This window comes from Phyllopteryx taeniolatus, chromosome 2, assembly GCF_024500385.1.
Source record: "Phyllopteryx taeniolatus isolate TA_2022b chromosome 2, UOR_Ptae_1.2, whole genome shotgun sequence".
Taxonomy (NCBI): Eukaryota; Metazoa; Chordata; class Actinopteri; order Syngnathiformes; family Syngnathidae; genus Phyllopteryx; species Phyllopteryx taeniolatus.
In genome coordinates, this window is record NC_084503.1 from 9,125,122 (window position 1) to 9,145,178 (window position 20,057).

At 40.5% G+C, this 20,057-nt stretch overlaps 1 protein-coding gene across 1 annotated transcript; it reads left to right on the forward strand.

Moving 5' to 3' along the window:
• The first annotated feature begins 4,395 nt into the window (after window positions 1–4,395).
• On the forward strand, window positions 4,396–19,940 carry tmem276b (transmembrane protein 276b). The gene is made up of 4 exons (XM_061758967.1): window positions 4,396–5,804; window positions 8,311–8,424; window positions 11,561–11,698; window positions 14,947–19,940. Exons 1-4 carry the CDS (start codon window positions 5,417–5,419, stop codon window positions 15,192–15,194), a joined length of 888 nt encoding a protein of 295 aa, XP_061614951.1. The 5' UTR covers window positions 4,396–5,416; the 3' UTR covers window positions 15,195–19,940.
• Window positions 19,941–20,057: the final 117 nt, after the last annotated feature.

Genomic DNA, 20,057 nt, shown 5'->3' on the forward strand with positions numbered 1-20,057 from the left:
ATTGATTTGATATGACTGCTGAAAGTCTAGTCAGAATCTATCCATCCATTCATCCATCTATTTTCTGAGCCGCTTCAGATCACTAGGGTCGTGGGGGTTGTGGAGCCTATCCCAGCTATCATTGGGCAGGAGGCGGGGTACACCCTGAACTGTTTGCCAGCCAATCACAGGGCACATATAAACAAACAACCATTCGCACTCACATTCACACCTACGGGCAATTTAGAGTTGTCAATTAACCTACCATGCATGTTTTTGGGATGTGGGAGGAAACCGGAGTGCTGGAGAAAACCCACACAGGCAATGGAGTGAACATGCAAACTCCACGCAGGCGGGGCCGGGGATTGAACCCCGGTCCTCAGAACTGTGAGGCAGACGCTCTAACCAGTCTTTCACCACGCCGCCGGTCGGAATCCATTTAAAAATAAACTTCTCTTATAAATTGGTTAGGTTATAAATTGCATTATTGGTGGGAAAAGTTGTTAAATAATTCATCTTCCTTTGGGTCCTAACCCTAACCAGTTTGTATATAAAACAAAAAAAACCTGGTATTTGAACTACATTGTAATTTTCATGACTAGAGCACAACAGGTACTAATTTAATAAATGAAGTAGGCCAACAGGGCCTTGGTTTCAATCTTTGGGGGAAACTCATATTATCTCTCCCTGTCTATAACGCTACTGTACCTCTTCTGTTTGCTAAAATAAATATGCATTCTACTCAACATGTAGGTTGTTGCTTTATGAAGTTCAGTCAATTTGCTTGCATTACTTTCAGATGGATCTGCCACATCAAGTATGGCAGATACGCTGCATTGTCACAACAACTAGCCAAACCCCATATATCCATGGCTAGCCCATTCAATGAGACGTCTACGTATATGTCTCAACAGTCTAAATTTTGTTCTCTGAATACCAGCCATTTTTTCCCCCTATTTGGCAAACAGGTTAGCGCCACCATTTGCACAGCTAACCTGTTTGCTAGTTTTTCCTCCAACACATACTATGTAGTCAAAACAGTCGGATACTGTACATACAACCACAAATGATCCTGTTAAATGTGCTGAAAAATCAACCTCCACATTGTCATAGTTAACTTATTTGTAATCATCCTTTCATCCACACTTAGCGATTTGGAGTTCCTCACCTTCTTGCCAAATTGTCACAACAGTATTTGACCCATTCCGTAGTCGTAACAATGACAACGGACCAACAAACACTGAAACTAAAACCCGCGCCCAGCATATGTGTGCAGGTGAAATGTTTCCCTGATAAGTTGCAGCTCTTGAGAAATGATTCGCCTCTCAAAGAAACACAATTCTGGACAAGAAAAAAATGTACACACAATGAGTGTGGCAAATTTGATGGCCAAGTTTCAGTCAGTGACCCCTTACAGTAGATCCACCCCTGAAAAAACAGACGTCTAGACCAGCCGGGCCACGCAGTTTAGCGGGAAAGAAAAACTAACTTGTGTTGAATAATATCATTGTCATGTGCTTTTTCTATGAGTAAAGGGGGCAAAATTTAATAAAATTAGGAATATTATTTTAGTGGGTGGAGGGACTTTATTGAGTAAGCAGCACTTCATCACCAAGCAATAATTGAGTCACACCTCAATTATTGTGTGCTGATCCGTGTAAGTGGCACATGCAGCGGATACGTCGCCAGGCAACATTTACTCTCACTACCACCGCGTTCACGGCTTCGTCAGTGATGTACGTATGTGCTGACCATCAGAAGCTAACACTAAACTGTGAATCCAACGAATTCAATGCAGCCCTAGTTATACCTTTTGTATGGTGGCCTGGAAGTGCAAAACAATATAATTGTGAAACACTTTTACGTTTCAGAAAACAAATTAACAAAAACCGAAACACTTTTACTTTTCACAAAACACATTAACAAAGCAGAAAAACCTTTACAAAAGATGAAACATATTGCAATTGAGCCAACCCGGAAAGGGAACGTCCAACATTATTAGGAATCCAGTGCATTTTCCTGAAAGGACACGCCCTACTCCAATATTACTGGCTCCAGGACACACGCCGATTGGCTGCTGTATCCCTGTAGAATACGCTTTACTGTTTCCAGATGGTAAAGGAAGTATGTGACTTATTAAGTGTGGCGGCGTTAATATAAATGCCATTAACCCTAAAGGCTGTTGAACACTATGCAGCGTGGTCAAACCCGACTGGACTGAACCAGCACAAATATAAGCGTTGCCGACGCTATATAGCTATTGTATATATGGACGCCCTGAACAGCGAGCCTGTATAGGCGTTTGATGTTGTATATACTTGTAGAATATATTGTACTTGATCATATTTCTTAAACCAGAAAAAGATAGATTAAGAGTTAAGGAAGAGGCAGGTTGTTAAAGAGAGGATGATGGCGAGAATTCAAGGGAAAGTGTGGATATTTGAAAGGAAGCTCCCGGCTCTATTTATTTGAACGTACATTCACAAACTTCGCTTTTTCATGCACAGGCACATTATACATTATGACTATCGGTTATTATTGATGTAAAACAACATTTGATGCTTTACATACTATTTATATAGCTTGAGCCGAGGTAACGCGGCGGCACGGCTCAGAAACCCGAAAATGTATTTTCGCCGTAGAGGAAAGTTTTTGTGCATTTTGATTGAATGTAAACTGGGATGTTAAGATGATAATTTATAGACATAGATCATTTTGAATCGCGTTAAAACCAGTGGCTGACTGATCTGCTGGAAACAGTTGCCAAACCACGCACACTGCGCCATAGTTCAGTCGGGTTTGGAGCGGCTGCTCGGTGTGCGTGTGCCTTAACCACCATAATCCTAACCTTAACTCATCCTAAACTGCCTTAACACCAACGGTATTCCTAAACCTAACCATAATAAACTTCTTTGTTTTTAAAAAAAATGATATTTGGGAAGGACAACTGGTGACATCTGCGTAGCCTACCCTTCCCCCGATGCAGGAGCCAATCATGTTGAAGCGGGGCAGGTCTTGTCGAGAAAGGGCGTGGGATTTCTAACAATGTCTGTGAAATGGGACGTTCCTTTTCCGGGTTGGATCAATTTTAATTTGTTTCGTCTTTTATAAAAGTGTTTCTGCTTTTGTTAATGTGTTTTCTGAAATGTGAAAGTGTTTTGGCTTTTTAAAATGTGAAAGTGTTTCAGCTTTTGTTTATTTTTTTTCTGAAATGTCAGTGTTTTGGCTTTTTTAAATTTGTTTTCTGAAATGTGAAAGTGTTTCAGCTTTTGTTCATTTGTTTTCTGAAATGTCAGTGTTTTGGCTTTTTTAAATTTGTTTTCTGAAATGTCAAAGTGTTTCAGCTTTTGTTCATTTGTTTTCTGAAATGTCAGTGTTTTGGCTTTTTTTTAAAAAAATTCTGAAATGTCAAAGTGTTTCAGCTTTTGTTCATTTGTTTTCTGAAATGTCAGTGTTTGGGATTTTTTAAATTTGTTTTCTGAAATGTCAAAGTGTTTTGGGCGGCACGGTGGTCGACTAGGTTAGAGCGTCAACCCCACAGTTCTGAGGACCCGGGTTCAATCCTCGGCCCCGCCTGTGTGGAGTTTACATGTTCTCCCCGTGCCTGCGTGGGTTTTCTCCGGGCAATCCGGTTTCCTCCCACATCCCAAAAACATGCATGAATTGGAGACTCTAAATTGCCCGTAGGTGTGACTGTGAGTGCGAATGGTTGTTTGTTTGTATGTGCCCTGCGATTGGCTGGCAACCAGTTCAGGATGTACCCCGCCTCCTGCCCGATGATAGCTGGGATAGGCTCCAGCACGCCTGCGACCCTAGTGAGGAGAAGCGGCTCAGAAAATGGATGGATGGATGAAAACTGTTTTGGCTTTTGTTAATGTGTTTTCTGAAATGTAAAAGTGTTTTGGCTTTTTTAAATTTGTTTTCTGAAATGTCAAAGTGTTTTGGCTTTTGTTAATGTGTTTTCTGAAATGTAAAAGTGTTTTGGCTTTTTAAAATTTGTTTTCTGAAATGTCGAAGTGTTTCGGCTTTTGTTAATCTGTTTTCTGAAATGTCAAAGTGTTTCGGCTTTTGTTCATTTCTTTTCTGAAAAATTGTTTCGCAATTTGTTATATTGTTTTGCACTTCCAGGCCACCGTGCTTTTGGCTTTGATATAATATTTCAAATACTGTAATCATGGGACTAGAAAGAGACAATCTTCTCTCTACCGAGCTGCCAAGTCATTGGTGGAGAAACTTGCCTGAGGGCAGTTATTACATAATATTCAAGATACCCAGCTATTGTTTCTTATACATTACTTCTATTCATATATAATAGTTTTATATTGAAAAGTCCCTGAATTTTCTATACCACTTGTCCTCATCAGGGTCGTGGGCGAGCTTCAGCCTATCCCAGCAGCCATCGGGGAAGGCAGTGCGGATTGGTCACCAGTCAATTGCAGTGCACCAATAGCAAAACAACCATTCACATTCCCACCTGTGGACAATTTAGAGTCTTCAGTGAAGCTAACATACATGTTTTGGTAATGTGTAGGAAACTGAAGTACCCAAAGAAATCCCACACAACCACAAAAATGAAAACTCCAAACAGGAGGGTCCCAAACAGCAGAACTGTGAGGCAGGCTGTGCGGTTCAAACGTACTGTGCTGGCCTTATACCATCTATCGATCCATTCGTTTTAAATACGTTCGTCCTATTCAGGGTCGGGGCTGGAGCCTATCCCAACTGGCTTGGTCGGCAGTCAATCTCACAGACGACCATTCATATCATCACTGAGTGGAAAAGTTAACGCTCGCTTCCTTTACCAAAAATCAGGAGACTGTATCAATATACCATCAGTAATACACAGATTGACACGGACTTGAATATTTGCTTTGAAAAACAGGTTTTCTGTGTCACTCAATACGAATGGTTTTATATTTGCACTCTGGTTGTTTTTACATATTTGTATAGCCTTTATTTGTGCACAGCTGTTGGTCACTTCAAAGAGGAAGGTCGTTGTTGTTATTGTTGTTTTTAAATGATTCTCTGTATACTGTAGGATAGAAAGTTACTTCTTGACAGTCAACGTACACCGAGGCAAGGGTGTCTTTTCAAGGACAACACAGTACATGATCCTAATGAAGAGAGTGCTGTGTGCTCGACCATCTCTCGACAGCCCGGAGGAGAGAGCGCGGTACTACACGCCGTGGCGCTGCTCGCCATCCATCCGCTCCTGCTGTACCACAACAGATGGTGACAACAACGTTGCATCGAGCGGGGAGCACAACAACAGACTGCAGCATCCTGTCCGTGCAACACGGACCTTTTCCGTCAGCATGCTCGTAGGGCAGGACCGCGTGAGGCAGTGACTTCACGCGGCAGCAGAGGCACCACCACCACCACCACCACGGCCACCGGAGGAAGCTTCTCGCCTAGCTGTCTCCGTCGAGTGGGGAAGATGGCCGCTATGAAAATATTAACCAGTGGAGGTCTCTTCCTGGCGTTGTGCGCGCTGGGGCTTCTCGCCATGGCGATTTGCACCGACTACTGGTACGAGACGGACGCGAGGAGGCACCGCGAGAGGTGTAAAAACTACGCCAACAAGCGCAACGACCCGGGCTACATCTACATCTCCAACCACAACCTCCCCCTCCAGATGCCTCCCAAGAGGAGAGCAGGCGGCCCGGAGACTGCGCCTCTCGTTCGGGGCAAGCGACACTTTGTGGCCGCAGCCTCCGCGATGGAGGCTCACTGCAGTCGGCAGTTCAACTCAACGGTGTCCGGCCTTTGGAGGAAATGTCACCGAGAGGGATTCGACCTTGAAACCGAGGACCTCATTTACAAAGGTAAACACGAGCACCTGTCTCGCCCGTGACGAGCAGGCCGCGATGCTCGGCCATGAGCTCCCACCTTTAGCTCACAGCGTGTCACAGGCTCCAATTCAAACCACATTTGGACCTCCTTTGCCTATAAAACTCGACGGGGATGCCCAAAATGCTCTGGATCCAATTTTTCTTAGCCCTGCTTAACACAATAGCCGCCCTGTAGTATAATGTCATTGTTCAAAATTTAAAAAAAACAAAAACACAACTTGATCGCATTGGAAAGTAAAGCTGGCATGAAGGCTATTGTTTATCTTGTTGTTTAAAAAAACAAAAACAAAAACACAAAAATTGTTTCGGGGCCTTCATCAAGAAAAACAATAACAAACCTTGAGCTCACAGGGGCCAGACAAATGCCATATTACTGTAAACCCTTAAAACAATCATTGGCCATTAACGTGCCAATTTTCTGTTCAAGACCTGCAATAGAAGTGATTGAATTCGTTCAAACATTCTCTGGAGGATTGGTAATGAGGCATTGAAATAAACCATATGGCAGCCATGTTATTATGGCATCATGCTGAACTTGACCAGAGACAGATTCTACCTTTTACAAGAGGCCAATATACTTGCATTTCAGCGACCACCTTGACTCCAAAATTATTATTATTATTATTTTTTTTTTTTATGGAATGTTGACCACATACTGTACATTCATCAGATTCCATTGAGGCGAGCTTCTATAGCAGTGATTCCCAAACTTTTTACACCCAGTACCACCTATAAAAAACACCTTCGCTTTACAAGTACCACCATAATGACCAACATTAAAATGCAGTAGCATAGTAGGCCAAAGTGTTGATAAAATGTACATTTTTATGATTCCTAAAAAGTATAGTTCCTATTGTAAGCTACTGGCCACCCAATTTGCCACCCTCATTGTGTGTCCATTTTTTGTCACTTTTTTTTTTTTTTTTTCTCTTGTCCGGAATTGTGTTTCTTTGAGAGGAGAAATGTTTGTCAAGAACTGCAACATACCAAGGAAACATTGCACCTGCACACATAAGCTAGGCGCTCGTTTTACTTTCAATGCAAAGTCGTAAATGCAAATGTAAATACAACTGAACTGTATAGGCACTGATTAGTTCACGTACTATGAGGGAGCCCATATACCACGAGTGGAACTAGTACCACACTTTGAGAATCACTGCTCTGTAGCGTACATATAGTATGGTAAAATCATGAACATATATATGGATTATATACGGTGTGTTATCTAATTAACTAAGATTGAAAGTGCCATCTTGGCTACACGTAAGCAACCAGTTTTGCTTGTACAATGTATTAGCAGTGCAGAAACTGCAAAGCTGGTTTCTGAACTAACATGGTGCATGCAGACTTTAAGTTCTTATGTCACTATTTGCTCATCTGTGTTAAAGCACTGGGACCAACTAGTAAGTAAGCTCAGATTGCAAGAATAAGTTGTATTTTGTTGTATTCAATATTTTTACTTGGGCTCCATAATCATACAGAGATGCAAATCTGGGATTAGGTCAAAATGTCTAACAAATAAATTGTAAATTGTAAATCATCAAGCGACATGATTTTTGATCGTTTCTTCTCTCAAGTGCAATGATTATTAAAATTCTACTTAGCACAAGATTATCATCCTCAGAGGCTTGGTGGTCACTGAGTTGCCACACCAACTCTTGAAATAATAACATTTTTGGTATTTTTTTGGAAATGATTAAAACACATTTTCTTATGAAAATTGTGGTATTCATTCTAATCTGCAATGTTAGAGTGGGGGAAATTATATAGTAATGTTTGTATGCTGTCAATTTTAATGCATACTATACAGGTATTCTAGTAATATATTGCTCATTGCAAATTACAATCTAACCAAGTTATGACATTTTATTGTTTGTTAATTACTCAGTACAAAGTTCAATTGGAAAAAAAGATATTTTGGTAGACTGTGTTTCTTCAGTAGTAACCCTAGTAATCAATAACACAAATGTTAAAAGCTTTTTTAATTGAAAAACTAAAGTGTTTGTGTTATAATTGTAACCCCTAACATGTTGAAAATATATTCTGTTTTCCCCCCAAATTTTAAAATATACAAGCTCAGCTATGAGAACACTTTTTTTTTTTTTTTTAAACCTTTTTTCTATTGTACAGTGGACTCCAATGCTTATTTGTGGCATTTTTTCCCAATCCCCCAGAATTTTTTTTTTTTTTTTTTTTTTACCTGAGCCCCTGCTTATCATAATTTTTTTTTTTTCTGAATTAGCTTTTTTACGGGGAGGTCATGGCAATTATATTGAGCGTCAATTATTCACCAATTTTTGCTATTTGCTGTCAGGACTGGTCCCTATCCTCCACGAATAGCGGGGCTCCAATGTATTGGTTTTCTATAATACCATGTGCAAAAGATGAAGGAAAGTTGTCACTAATTTGAGCACTTTTTATTTTTATGAATTCTGGATATATTCATGAGCCATGTTTCACTTTTTCCTTGTTTCACCAGGAATAATTCAAAGATGTAGTCCGGTAAAGTATCACTACACTTCGTCCATTCTTCCACGAAATTTACCCGTCAACATCACGAAGACCATACGACAGGATGAATGGCATGCACTTCGTGAGTAACAATGTGTTGTATTTTGATGTATAATTGTTGCATTGACACTTAATTATGTTCTTTTTGTCTACATTCAGCATTCTGCTTTTTTTGGGCGGGGGGGCTTTGAGCACATATTGTGATGACCAATGTGAATGTGAATGTGAACAATGCTTCCATATAAAGTGCAGCAGAGTTTCTTTGTTTTAAAGTTGTTTTCTGTCTTTGTCCATGTTATTCTTAACCAAATAAAAAAATAAGATGCTGTATCCATCCATGTATTTCGCAAGATCTCACCTCGTAGGGTCAAAATGATCACAAGAACGGTGAGCAAAAATCCCAGAACCGCACGGGGGGACCTAGTGAATGACCTGCAGAGAGCTGGGACCAAAGTAACAAAGGCTGCCATCAGTAACACAGTACGCCGCCACGGACTCAAATCCTGCAGTGCCAGATGTGTCCCCCTGCTTAAGCCAGTACATGTCCAGGCCCGTCTGAAATTTGCTAGAGAGCATTTGAATGATCCAGAAGAGGATTGGGAGAATGTCATATCGTCAGATGAAACCAAAATAGAACTTTTTGGCTAAAACTCAACTTGTTGTGTTTGGAGGAGAAAGAATGCTGAGTTGCAGCCAAAGAACACCATACCTGCTGTGAAGCATGGGGGTGGAAACATCATGCTTTGGGGCTGTTTTTCTGCAAAGGGACCAGGACGACTGATCCGTGTAAAGGAAAAAAATGATTGGGGCCATGTATCATGAGATTTTGAGTGAAAACCTCCTTCCATCAGCAAGGGCATTGAAAATTAAACGTGGCTGGGTCTTTCAGCATGACAGTGATCCCGAGCAACGAAGGAGTGGCTTCGTGAGAAGCATTTCAAGGTCCTGGAGTGGCCTAGCCAGTCTCCTGATCTCAACCCTATAGAAAATCTTTGGAGGGAGTGGAAAGTCTGTGTTGCCCAGCGACAGTCCCAAAATATCACTACTCTCGAAGAAATCTGCATGGAGGGTATATAACAAAGTATTGAGATGAACTTTTGTTATTGACCAAATCCTTCTTTTCCACCATCATTTGCTAATAAATTCTTGAAAAATCAGACAATGTGATTGTCTGGATTTTTCCCCTAATTTTGTCTCTCATAGGTGAGGTATACCTATGATGAAAATTACAGGCCTCTTTCATCTTTTTAAGTGGGAGAACTTGCATAATTGGTGGCTGACTACTTTTATGCCCCACTGTAATATGGCGGAAATATGCCTGATAAGAGCCAATCAGAATCGTACCTTTCCTGCTCCATTTCTGTTTGCAAGTTGTGGGAGTAAACAGAAACCAGTTGGCCCATCCCGTAGCAAGATCGAGACTCCCCATTGGACTCAGCCGTCCTCACATCGGCAGCGGCCACTCCTCTCCAAAGCGTCATGGAACAATGCTATTATCTAGCCGATTTAGTCGTATGTCGGCGTCCTCAAAAACGGGCATCACTGTGTTTATTCAGTTGAAGAATTACCACCCCGGTTATTATGCATAAAAATGAGAGCGCGTGGAGCACAGCCTGTCACTCACTGCTACCAGCACATGTAGCATTAGCAGTTAGCCAGTGGTAGCGGTGAGGACACCAGACCAAAGCAACAATCAATCGCGTCATCTAGCGCTGCAACGAATACTCGAATGTTTCGAGTACTCCGAATACAAAAGATGCTTGAGGAATTTTCTCTGCCTCGGGTATCCACTTATTTAGCTCATCCACTGTCAGCCCTCCCTGTTTGATTGAGTTTGATAGTGCATCTGTAATTATTTGTGTACGCCTTGAAGGGGGCGGACGGGGGTGAGTAGTGTGACGTAAGCGTAAGGAAATGTCAGTCTGGGATAAGACGCTGTCGGCATGAGTTGTGGCCGACAGCACCTCGTACGTTTTTATGTCCTTGTGTTTCCGCGAGTTCAATAAAGTAACTGAAAATGCATTGGCAACTCCCTTTCTACCTGACCACTTCCGAGGGCATTACTATACTATTGGTATATACAGTAGCTGCCTGTTAATGGCAGGAAAGAGTCAATTGTCAAGCTGAGACACATCTGACAGTGCTTAACAACCACCCTGAATACGTTGCGTCACGTTAACGTACACTGTAGTTCTATATTATGGCCAGTGTACTACCATCGTATCTGCTAGTGGCGACATTTTTAATCAAGTACTGTGGGTGGGAAAAAAAAAAAAATCACATAAAGTATATATTGTGGCAAAGGTTGTGTAAAACAATGAATTAAGGTCATATTTGTGTTTCCGATCGAGGTGTCTTCAGTTTCATCCTAATTTTAGTTTAGTTAGTCTGGTCTAGGCGGCACGGTGACCGACTGGTTAGAGCGTCAGCCTCACAGTTCTGAGGAGCGGGGTTCAATCCCCGATCATAGCTGGGATAGGCTCCAGCACGCCCGCGGCCCGAGTGAGGAGAAACGGCTCAGAAAATGGATGGATGGATGGATAGTCTGGTCTAAGATAATAAACGCACAGCCACGAACCTACTGTATTATTGTGTGACAGCCTAAAATGCTAGTTGTGAAGTTGCACAACAGGCTCCTTATGCCTTTTTGAATGCATTGTGTTTTTTTATACTTACAAGATATGCTAAGAATGCGAAGAAGAAACAATGCCAAGTTTCACAACTTAACAATGTTAAGTTTGTTTAGTTTAGGTTCAATTAAGACTCTAAATTGCCCATAGGTATAAATGTGAGTGTGAATAGTTCTCTGTTTGTATGTGCCATGCGATTGGCTGGCAGCCAGTCCAGGGTGTGCCCCACCTCTCGTCGCCTGGAGTCAACTGGGATGGGCGCCAGCTTACCCGACAAGATGTATTGGGATTGGATCGATAACAATATATTCTTGCAATATAATAATGACGTATCATGCCTGCCCTATAACATAATGTATTCCCACAGTTGTGGAGTGTTTTTATTTATAAACATAATTTTAAAAAAACCAAAGAAAATTCATTTTCTGTTTGTTGTTTTTCAGAGGAAAATAATTTTAAAAAAAAATCTGAGGTATACACTTTGCATTGGACAGTAACAAAAGTGTTCTTATGGAATGTAACTGTAATTGGAGTGATAGCGATTGTTTACATGAAGTAAGTTTGTAACATTGTCATGTCTTCTTGCAGATCTCAGAAGAATGACGGCTGGCTTCGTTGGTATGGCTGTCTCCATAATTCTTTTTGGCTGGATAATTGGAGTGCTGGGATGCTGCCAACAGCATGATCTCATGCAATATGTGGCTGGGCTCCTCTTTCTCATGGGAGGTACTGTGTGGAAACATTTGCACGCATTTACACAAACACCGACCCGCCACAACATTATGACCACTTGCTCAATGTGACATCCAAAACTAGCTGCCTTTAAAAGAATTATAACGTTCAGTTTTGATTGACACTCTCAGAGCAATGTATTTAACCATATATTAATTATTGTGATTGTAATATGAATTGGTGTACAACTGTACTGCATTGTATTAAAAGCTGTTCCTAATTTTTATGACTCTCATATAAGTAATTGATGTTACCAAAATATTACACTGAACTCTCATAATGATACATCACAGTACTACACTACTGCAAACCACAACCAAGTCAATACAGTATCAACATAATGTAGGTTAGAGACTTCCCCATTTCAGCCCCCAAAAATCTGAGATTTTTAATTTAACTTCACATTCACTGTATTGTTTTACGTAGACGCTGTGGTGTTAAAAAGGCATATTGGTCAAGCTTCCAGACTTTAAAAAACCAAAAAGCCTCTGAGCCACGGCGCAATGACCAGAAGCCGTGTCTGGATAAGTTTCCCTTCATTTGCCCGTGTTGAAATTGAATTGAATTAAATTGAAATGAATTGAATTGAAATATGGACGACCATGGTGCACTCTCTCAGGCGGCCACAGTAGCCCGATGCACTGGTCCCCCAGCATGATTTTTTATTTTTTTTTCTCCTCCTCCTCACCCCGCAACGTTGCGGCCGGCCAGCAAGCACTCGGAGGCTGACGTTTCATCGCTGCCTCTCTACGTGCGCTGCGCATGGCTGCACATGGCAGAGACACTGTAGCCCATCCATCCATTCATTCTTTACCGCTGATCCTCACTAGGGTCGCATGTGTGCTGGAGCCTATCCCAGCTGTCTTTGGACGAGAGGCGTTGTACACCCTGAACTGTTGGCCAGCCAATTGCGGAGCACATATAGACACATTTTAAAAGACTTATCATTGTACTGGTACGTGTGCAAATGTTTGGCCACTTATAATAAGACCTCATAGTTTCATTATAATGCTACAGTTTCACGATGACTGAGTGATTCTGATGAGGACACCAAAAACACTGGAGAAAACCCATGCCACGGGGAGGCCAGATTTGAACCCGGCCCCAGTCGGCCACCGTGCCGCCCTCCACAGTGATATCGATCCAAATTAATACCTATCTAACAGTGTCGCAACTCAAAATTGCCTTCTTAAAGACAATCAATTAGCGACAGTTCTATTTGATATCATGTGGCGGCCACAATGTGGTGGCTTGTCAGTGTGCAATGGGTTTTGAAAAGTCAACAAATTGAAAAAAAAATTAAATAGTATTTTGTACAATCTGTAAGAATTTTTCCATCCATCCATCTATCCATTTTCTGAGGGTCGCGGGCAAGAATGTTTTTTTTAAGTAAATAAATAAATAAACATACATCAGGTCTCTCAAAAGCATTAGATATGACAGTGACTGAAAGCTTTAGTTAAAAAATTCCAAACTCAAGTGTGCATTGCATTAACCCCACTTTTTCACTTTTCATACTTTTTCTCAGCTACAATTGAAGCTTTTGTACAGGAGGAAGGACAAGTGCCAGTCACTTTGCATACAAAATCAATGACCCCAATTCTACATCAACAAATCAACAAAAGATTTCACCAGAGGAAGACACACATTTGCAATAGACTGGACAGACCCTAGACCTAATTCAATTTAATATATACTGTACGGGGTGGCATGAAGAAGGTTGTGCACAGTTTTTTTATTTGACCCTGTTAGTTTTTTTTAACATCACAATAGGACAACATTTTATAGGGGAGTTGAGTGACAATAGATGTCGGTCACATAGTAGAGAGTGGAAAGAGAGATTTTTGCAGGGTGATCCGTTCACTGAGTGGTGCTTTATTGTTATTGTTGAAATTCTTAAGTGTAGTGTTTCATTGTACAGCGAAACCCTGTGTATTTTCAGGTCGGCATTTGCGAATTCACCTACTTGCGGCTTCCTTTTTGCAATATATCCTCCCTTTTTCGCCGTGCTCTGTCTTGATGTACTGTAAATGCGCAGTGATGTCGTCGTTTACGCACTTGAAAATATGGCAGCTTCAAAACAGAGCTAAGATTCAAAAGAATCGCAGGGCAAATACAAACAAATAACCATTCGACCTCACATTCATACCTACGGGCAATTTAGAGTCCTCAATCAACTTACCATGCATGTTTTTGGGATGTGGGAGGAAACCGGAGTGCCGGGAGAAAACCCACGCAGGCATGGGGAGAACATGCAAACTCCACACAGGTGGGACCAGGGATTGAACCCTGGTCATCAGAACTGTGAGGCAGACGCTATAACCAGTCGTCCACTGTGCAGCATCTTGTTTTTAACCACTTGTTCCTTGTTTTTATCAAGCTGTTGCAAATGTGAAACCGATCACAACTACTGTGCTAAATAGAAGACTGACCTCCATATTCATAAATTACGTGATGTTTACATTGATCGGCACATCACACGTCTGTAAAACGGCTGTTCCGATTAAATGTAGTGCACATGTCGTAGATCACGTCGCATGTGAACAGAGATTTTCAATTGGAATGACTTCAGTCTGAGTCTGCATGTAAACCCGCCTAATATTGAAGTGAGTTTAAGGAGTTTCAGTTCGGCAAAAGTTGTGCTTTGCCACATCTTGTACCATCTCTAGGCAAGTATAAACCTTTTTCAGGGAGGGTGTCAATTTTCACTATTTGCAGCAAGGGTCAATCCCCTCACTGTATTTTGACGAGCATCTGCTTGGTAAAAATCATTTGTGCATGGAATTGATATTCAATTCATTGTATTGCTGAATTGTACCGATCAGCCATAGTCTTTTCGATGTCTCAGTGACTTCCAGTTGTGGTTGCATGGTTATAATTACACTTTTCCTCTGCCATTAAGGCATCACAAAATAAACCTACAGAGAGCGAAATACACTTTTTGAGATAAATGCTCACTCAGTTGAAGTCTCACTAGATTTGCTGATGTCTCAATTGCTGTCATGCGTGATGAGGGTTTGAATTACAGGTTTTGTTTGACTTTTGAGGCAACTTAGGTTCAACTCCAAAATGTACAACTTTTGGCCCATCTGACGATGGAGGTTCCATAGTATCCAGACACAGGATCATTTTGTGGGTTCAATTTCCAAGAAGACACTCATCCTCCCACTGTATGAATGAACTTGAAAAAAATGTACTTGCTCCACGTATACAATGAGTGAATGTTTCCTCTGCCCACACAGGAACATGCTGCATCATCTCCTTGTGCACATGTGTGGCTGGAATCAACTTTGAGTTATCCCGCGACCCTCGCCACATGTACGGCCTTCCTGAGGACATTAGCCATGGCTATGGCTGGTCCATGTTTTGTGCCTGGGGTGGCCTCGGCCTTACTTTGCTGGCTGGGTTCCTCTGCACCTTGGCCCCCTCCCTGAGCACACCGGCCCGCACGACACCTCACAAGCCGAGGCACGAGAATGGAACCGTGTGACAGGGCCCGGGCGACTAACCCACCGAGCACACAAACTACACCATTCAAAACTTTGATGTTAAAATCTACAACCATTTTTGTCTCCTCACCTTCTCACCGCACCCTCAATATTGCCATCCCTCTCAGTCTGCATCGTGCCTGAGTTGTGATAGCACACATTCTGGAACAAAGAACTAACAGACTTCAAACACAACTTCTTGAACCCCCCCCAAAAGGACCTCCAGGGACACCAAGAGTGCAACGTTACGTCTGAAAGGCGCTTTGGCTCTCATAGCACAAGGTTTTTTTGATCCTCTCTTTTTCGACATGCTGATTTTATGGCAATCTGAAGGTGACTGTTTTACAATGGTGCTCTCCTTAATCCATTTGCTACACACACTCCTACAGGCACGCACAGACCCATGCAGATGGACACCAGCTTTTCCACATGCTCATTTTCTGCTGATGAATCATGAGAAAAATCATCCAAACACAGCAAATCACATACTGTAAAATGAGGCTAGAACATCCCCTTACTCTTTTTTTTAATAGAGTGATGTGTGCTGTTATTGTTTGCGATGGGAGGGAAAAGAAATCTGGCAATGAGTGCCCATTGCTTACTGTTAAAGATATCAAACATTAGCCCTACCATGGTAGATGTCTCCATTCTCTGCTGGATGAATCAAGTGGTGTGGGAAGCACCACAAAATACACATGACTAAATTTGCATCAAAAAGCAAACCATTTGATCATCTCTTAAAAGATTTGTGTTTGTGTGCGTGTGTGTATGTGTATGTGTGTACAATTGCATCTCTTTGTAGACTAAGGTCCATTATTTATGTAAAGTAGATTTTGAATAAGGTTGTTTATGTCTGTTTGGGTTGAAACAATGACGCCTGACAGTATGAAAGTGCATGCTCAGCAGGATGGTGGTAAAGATTTATGCTCGAGGGATGAATCCATTATAGGATTGAGCCACACTGATGGCATTTTGAGTTTGGTGGGGTGAGGAAGAACTGAAATGCATAACAATGAGGGACCGTTAGGGACATTATTCCGGTTTAGCTCTCACACTTACTATTCAAATGCTTTCACACGCACACAAACTACCGAAAGGCTCTCATAAGGACTACTCAAACACTCTCATACACACAAGTCTTGCTCTCATTGTCACCACTCAAATGCTCTCATTGACTACTCAAATGCTCTCATTTACACGAGTCAAATGCTCTCATTTACACTACTCAAATGCTCTCTTTTACACTACTCAAATGCTCTTTTTTACACTACTCAAATGCTCTCTTTTACACTACTCAAATGCTCTCATTGGCACAAGTCAAATGCTCTCATTTATACTACTCAAATGCTCTCACACACACACGTCTTGCTCTCATCAACACTACTCAAATGCGAGCAAGTTAATCACATTCTTGCACACATCACTGGCAGTCACGTGTTCATGTCAATCATGCTCACGGGTGAATAGTGTAAATCTTTTGTTAGGAAGTTCAATTCAACTCATATAAATACACGCTCACATACATGCCTCAAATGTTTGTACACATACACAGTCGCATGAACGTTATATTTTAGTTTCTCAATATGGGGATTTGTTTTATTTGCTATGTGCTACTATCATCAAAATATTATATTATAATATCCGGTCATATTTTCAATATGAAATACTTCACTCTGAGTGTGTGCGGTTCAGCTCTATAATTTCACTTTTTGAATTGAACTACCTAATAAAAGATTTACACTATTCACGTGTGAGCATGATTGACATGAACTCGTGAATGCCAGTGATGTGTGCGAGAATGTGATTGACGTGGTCGCGTGAACGCATTTGAGTAGTGTTGATGAGAGCAAGACGCGTGCGTATGAGAGCATTTGAATAGTCTCAATGAGAGCATTTGAGTAGTGTAAATGAGAGCATTTGACTAGTGTCAATGAGAGCATTTGAGTAGTGTCAATGAGAGCATTTGAGTAGTGTTAATGAGAGCAAGACTTGTGTATGAGAGTGTTTGAGTATTCCGTATGAGAGCCTTTCAGTAGTTTGTGTGGGTGGGAAACATTTGAATAGTAAGTGTGAGAGCTAATCCTGAATAATGTCCCTAACGGCCCCTCATACATAACTGCTGAGCTGTGACTTCATGCTGCTGCGCTCTTGCAGCTCTTGACACAGCCAGTTGTTTGCTGACAGCTGAATTGTAATGTGACAAGAGAGCAATAAGAAAGCAGTTTGCAGAGTGAGATACAGACGATTACAGACACTCACGATTGGTCATCCTTTTTAAAGTACTTGTTTTAGGACAAAATTGTGCCGCAGTATTTTAGTGTTGCCACTACAGAAAAAAAACTGAAAACATTGGCTATTGTCCCACTGCCTTGACTCAAAACAGGCTCCTTTGCAGCTGAAAAAAAGTAGAGCCAGCAACAATTTGTTTCTACACTAAAGTACAATTTTAAATGTATAGTTGCACACGTAATCATCTGTCATCAGATGCTGAACTATTAGCAGGATTTATTTCACCACTTCATTCACGCATAATTCAATTGTTTGAATGATAATGCATTAATTTGATTTAATGCAGGGTTCCAAACTTTTTCAGTTGAAGACCCAATGTATACATTTCTTCCCGATGCCCAAATTTATTAAAAAAATAAATTAAAAAAAACAAACAAACAATAACATTGACATCTACAATGCTTAGCAAATGTGTATGACTGCCACCAACTAGGATTTGCGTCAGTGACCAGCACTATGAAGAGTTTCGGGGACTCTTGTCATCATTATATTCTGTGAGATCAGTGAGCCGTTTTACAAGCTTCAACAGGAATGAGGAATTTCGAACTGAATTTAAATGATTATATCTTCATTTCAACTGGCTCCCTGAGCTTCTGTGATAAGTCATAAACAAGCATATCATACATTTTTTACAATTACACAACTTTAGAATTTCTCTGTTTCTCTGACAATTTTTTTTTAATTACAATTTTACATTTTTTTTTTAAATAAAAAGTTAAATATCTGGGTATCAATAATATTGCCATTTTATCATTAAAACTCCCATTTTGGTTGAATAGTTTCTACATGGTGCTGTATTAAACATTAAATAAACAAGCAAAGATTTTGGTAAATGTCAGTGCTGTCAATTTAGAGCAGCTGTAGCATAAATCTGGGTGGCGGCACATTCAAATTTGATAAGAACTGTACATATCAATATATAATGAAAATGTGTGCCTCCTTGATATTAAATAAAATATCTTACAGAATTTTGATCCAATCAAAACTCACGCGGGCCCGACCCAAAGTTTGAGAAATGCTACTCTAACGTAAAACAGATGCAAATAAATATTTTTTCTGGATTATTTTCTTGTTACATTAGGAAAATGATGGAATAGTTCAGGATCAATTAATTTAGAAGTATACGAGTTGCAAATTTCACATCACACAAGACCAACGGGACATTCACAGGATTGAATAGCAGAGCAGGCTGTTTACTTGTGTAAGAAGGAGATTCAGTACCTTATTTTGTGTGGGCCAAACATCATTTTAACTTTCCTCCTGGTCACCAAAACACTTAAGTTTAAAATGTGTACTGAGATGAGTCACATGAGATGTTATCAGCTATGTCAGTTAACTTAAAAAAAAAAAAGAAAAAAAAAGAAAGTGTTATAATGTGTGTTGACACTGTGTGTGATGTTCAGTCCTTTTCACATTACCAAACCACTACAAGAGTTTCGATCTTAACTGAAGCATGATTGATAACCGTATCTTCAGTGTCTTGTTGAATCTTTGCACATTGTTGCTTCTGTTAAAAGTCAGCGCAGACAGCGTTACAAAGTATGTTTGCAAGGTGACGAATGGCATCAAAAAGGATAAGAGCATGTGATGCACACTATGATGTGTCTTTTACATTCTGGGTTTATACCACATTGTGTATTTATGGAAAGTAAGTTCAACCTATTATTGTGAAAATATGATGGCAGTGGCAAGGGGGTGAGCGTTAGGAATAAATCATGAACATTCATTGTGTTACACTATTCATGAGTCCCCTGACTCACAGAACACGTTTTGTGTTTTGCTTCAATAAAGATCACCACCCAAACTCGCCGGTAATAGAAGTATTACTAGAAGGACTTAATAGTAATGTGAACATGTTGACATAATGGAAGCAATATTGCACACATGTATTTTTTTGTATACTTTGTGGTAAACAGTCTGACCCCCACACCCCCCATCTTTTATTTTTTTTACCTGATGTGCTACAACTTCACATCAGATGGGGATTATTAAGCACAGGTTTGTGTCCCCTATCTCAATTTATTGGATTTGGTGCATATAGAATGCATACAATATCTGGATTTTTAACGTTGTTATCAATGATTTTTAATATAAAATCAAAACAATAAAGTTCATCAGTTTGAACACCTGCAAGTCAAAAGAATGCTGAGTCTGCTGTTGATTTCAGCACAGTGTTATAAAGATTTAGAATTGAATACATATCATCTCAACATTCAACTTCTTCCTGTGTTCAGTAAAACAACTGCCATTTGAAGTGGCACTTATTTCAGTAGCACAGCAATTTTTTAAATATAATTTTATTTATTTTTTGTACATTTGTACCAGTACAATTCACTGCAGGTCTTTTGCGGGGACTGAAAAGACATAACAGACATGCATGATGCCTTTTAAATTCATTTAAGTATTAAACTGTCAATTTTTCCTTATTTATTTTACTGCAATAAAAGATGTAATTACTAGCGTTCTCTTTTCTATTGTTTGTTTTGGTTTAAGATTACAGAAGTCTTGTGTAATGCCTTGTGTATAATGCTGCTTTTGAATGTACGGGAATGCAGGGTATCCTGCAGACCATCACT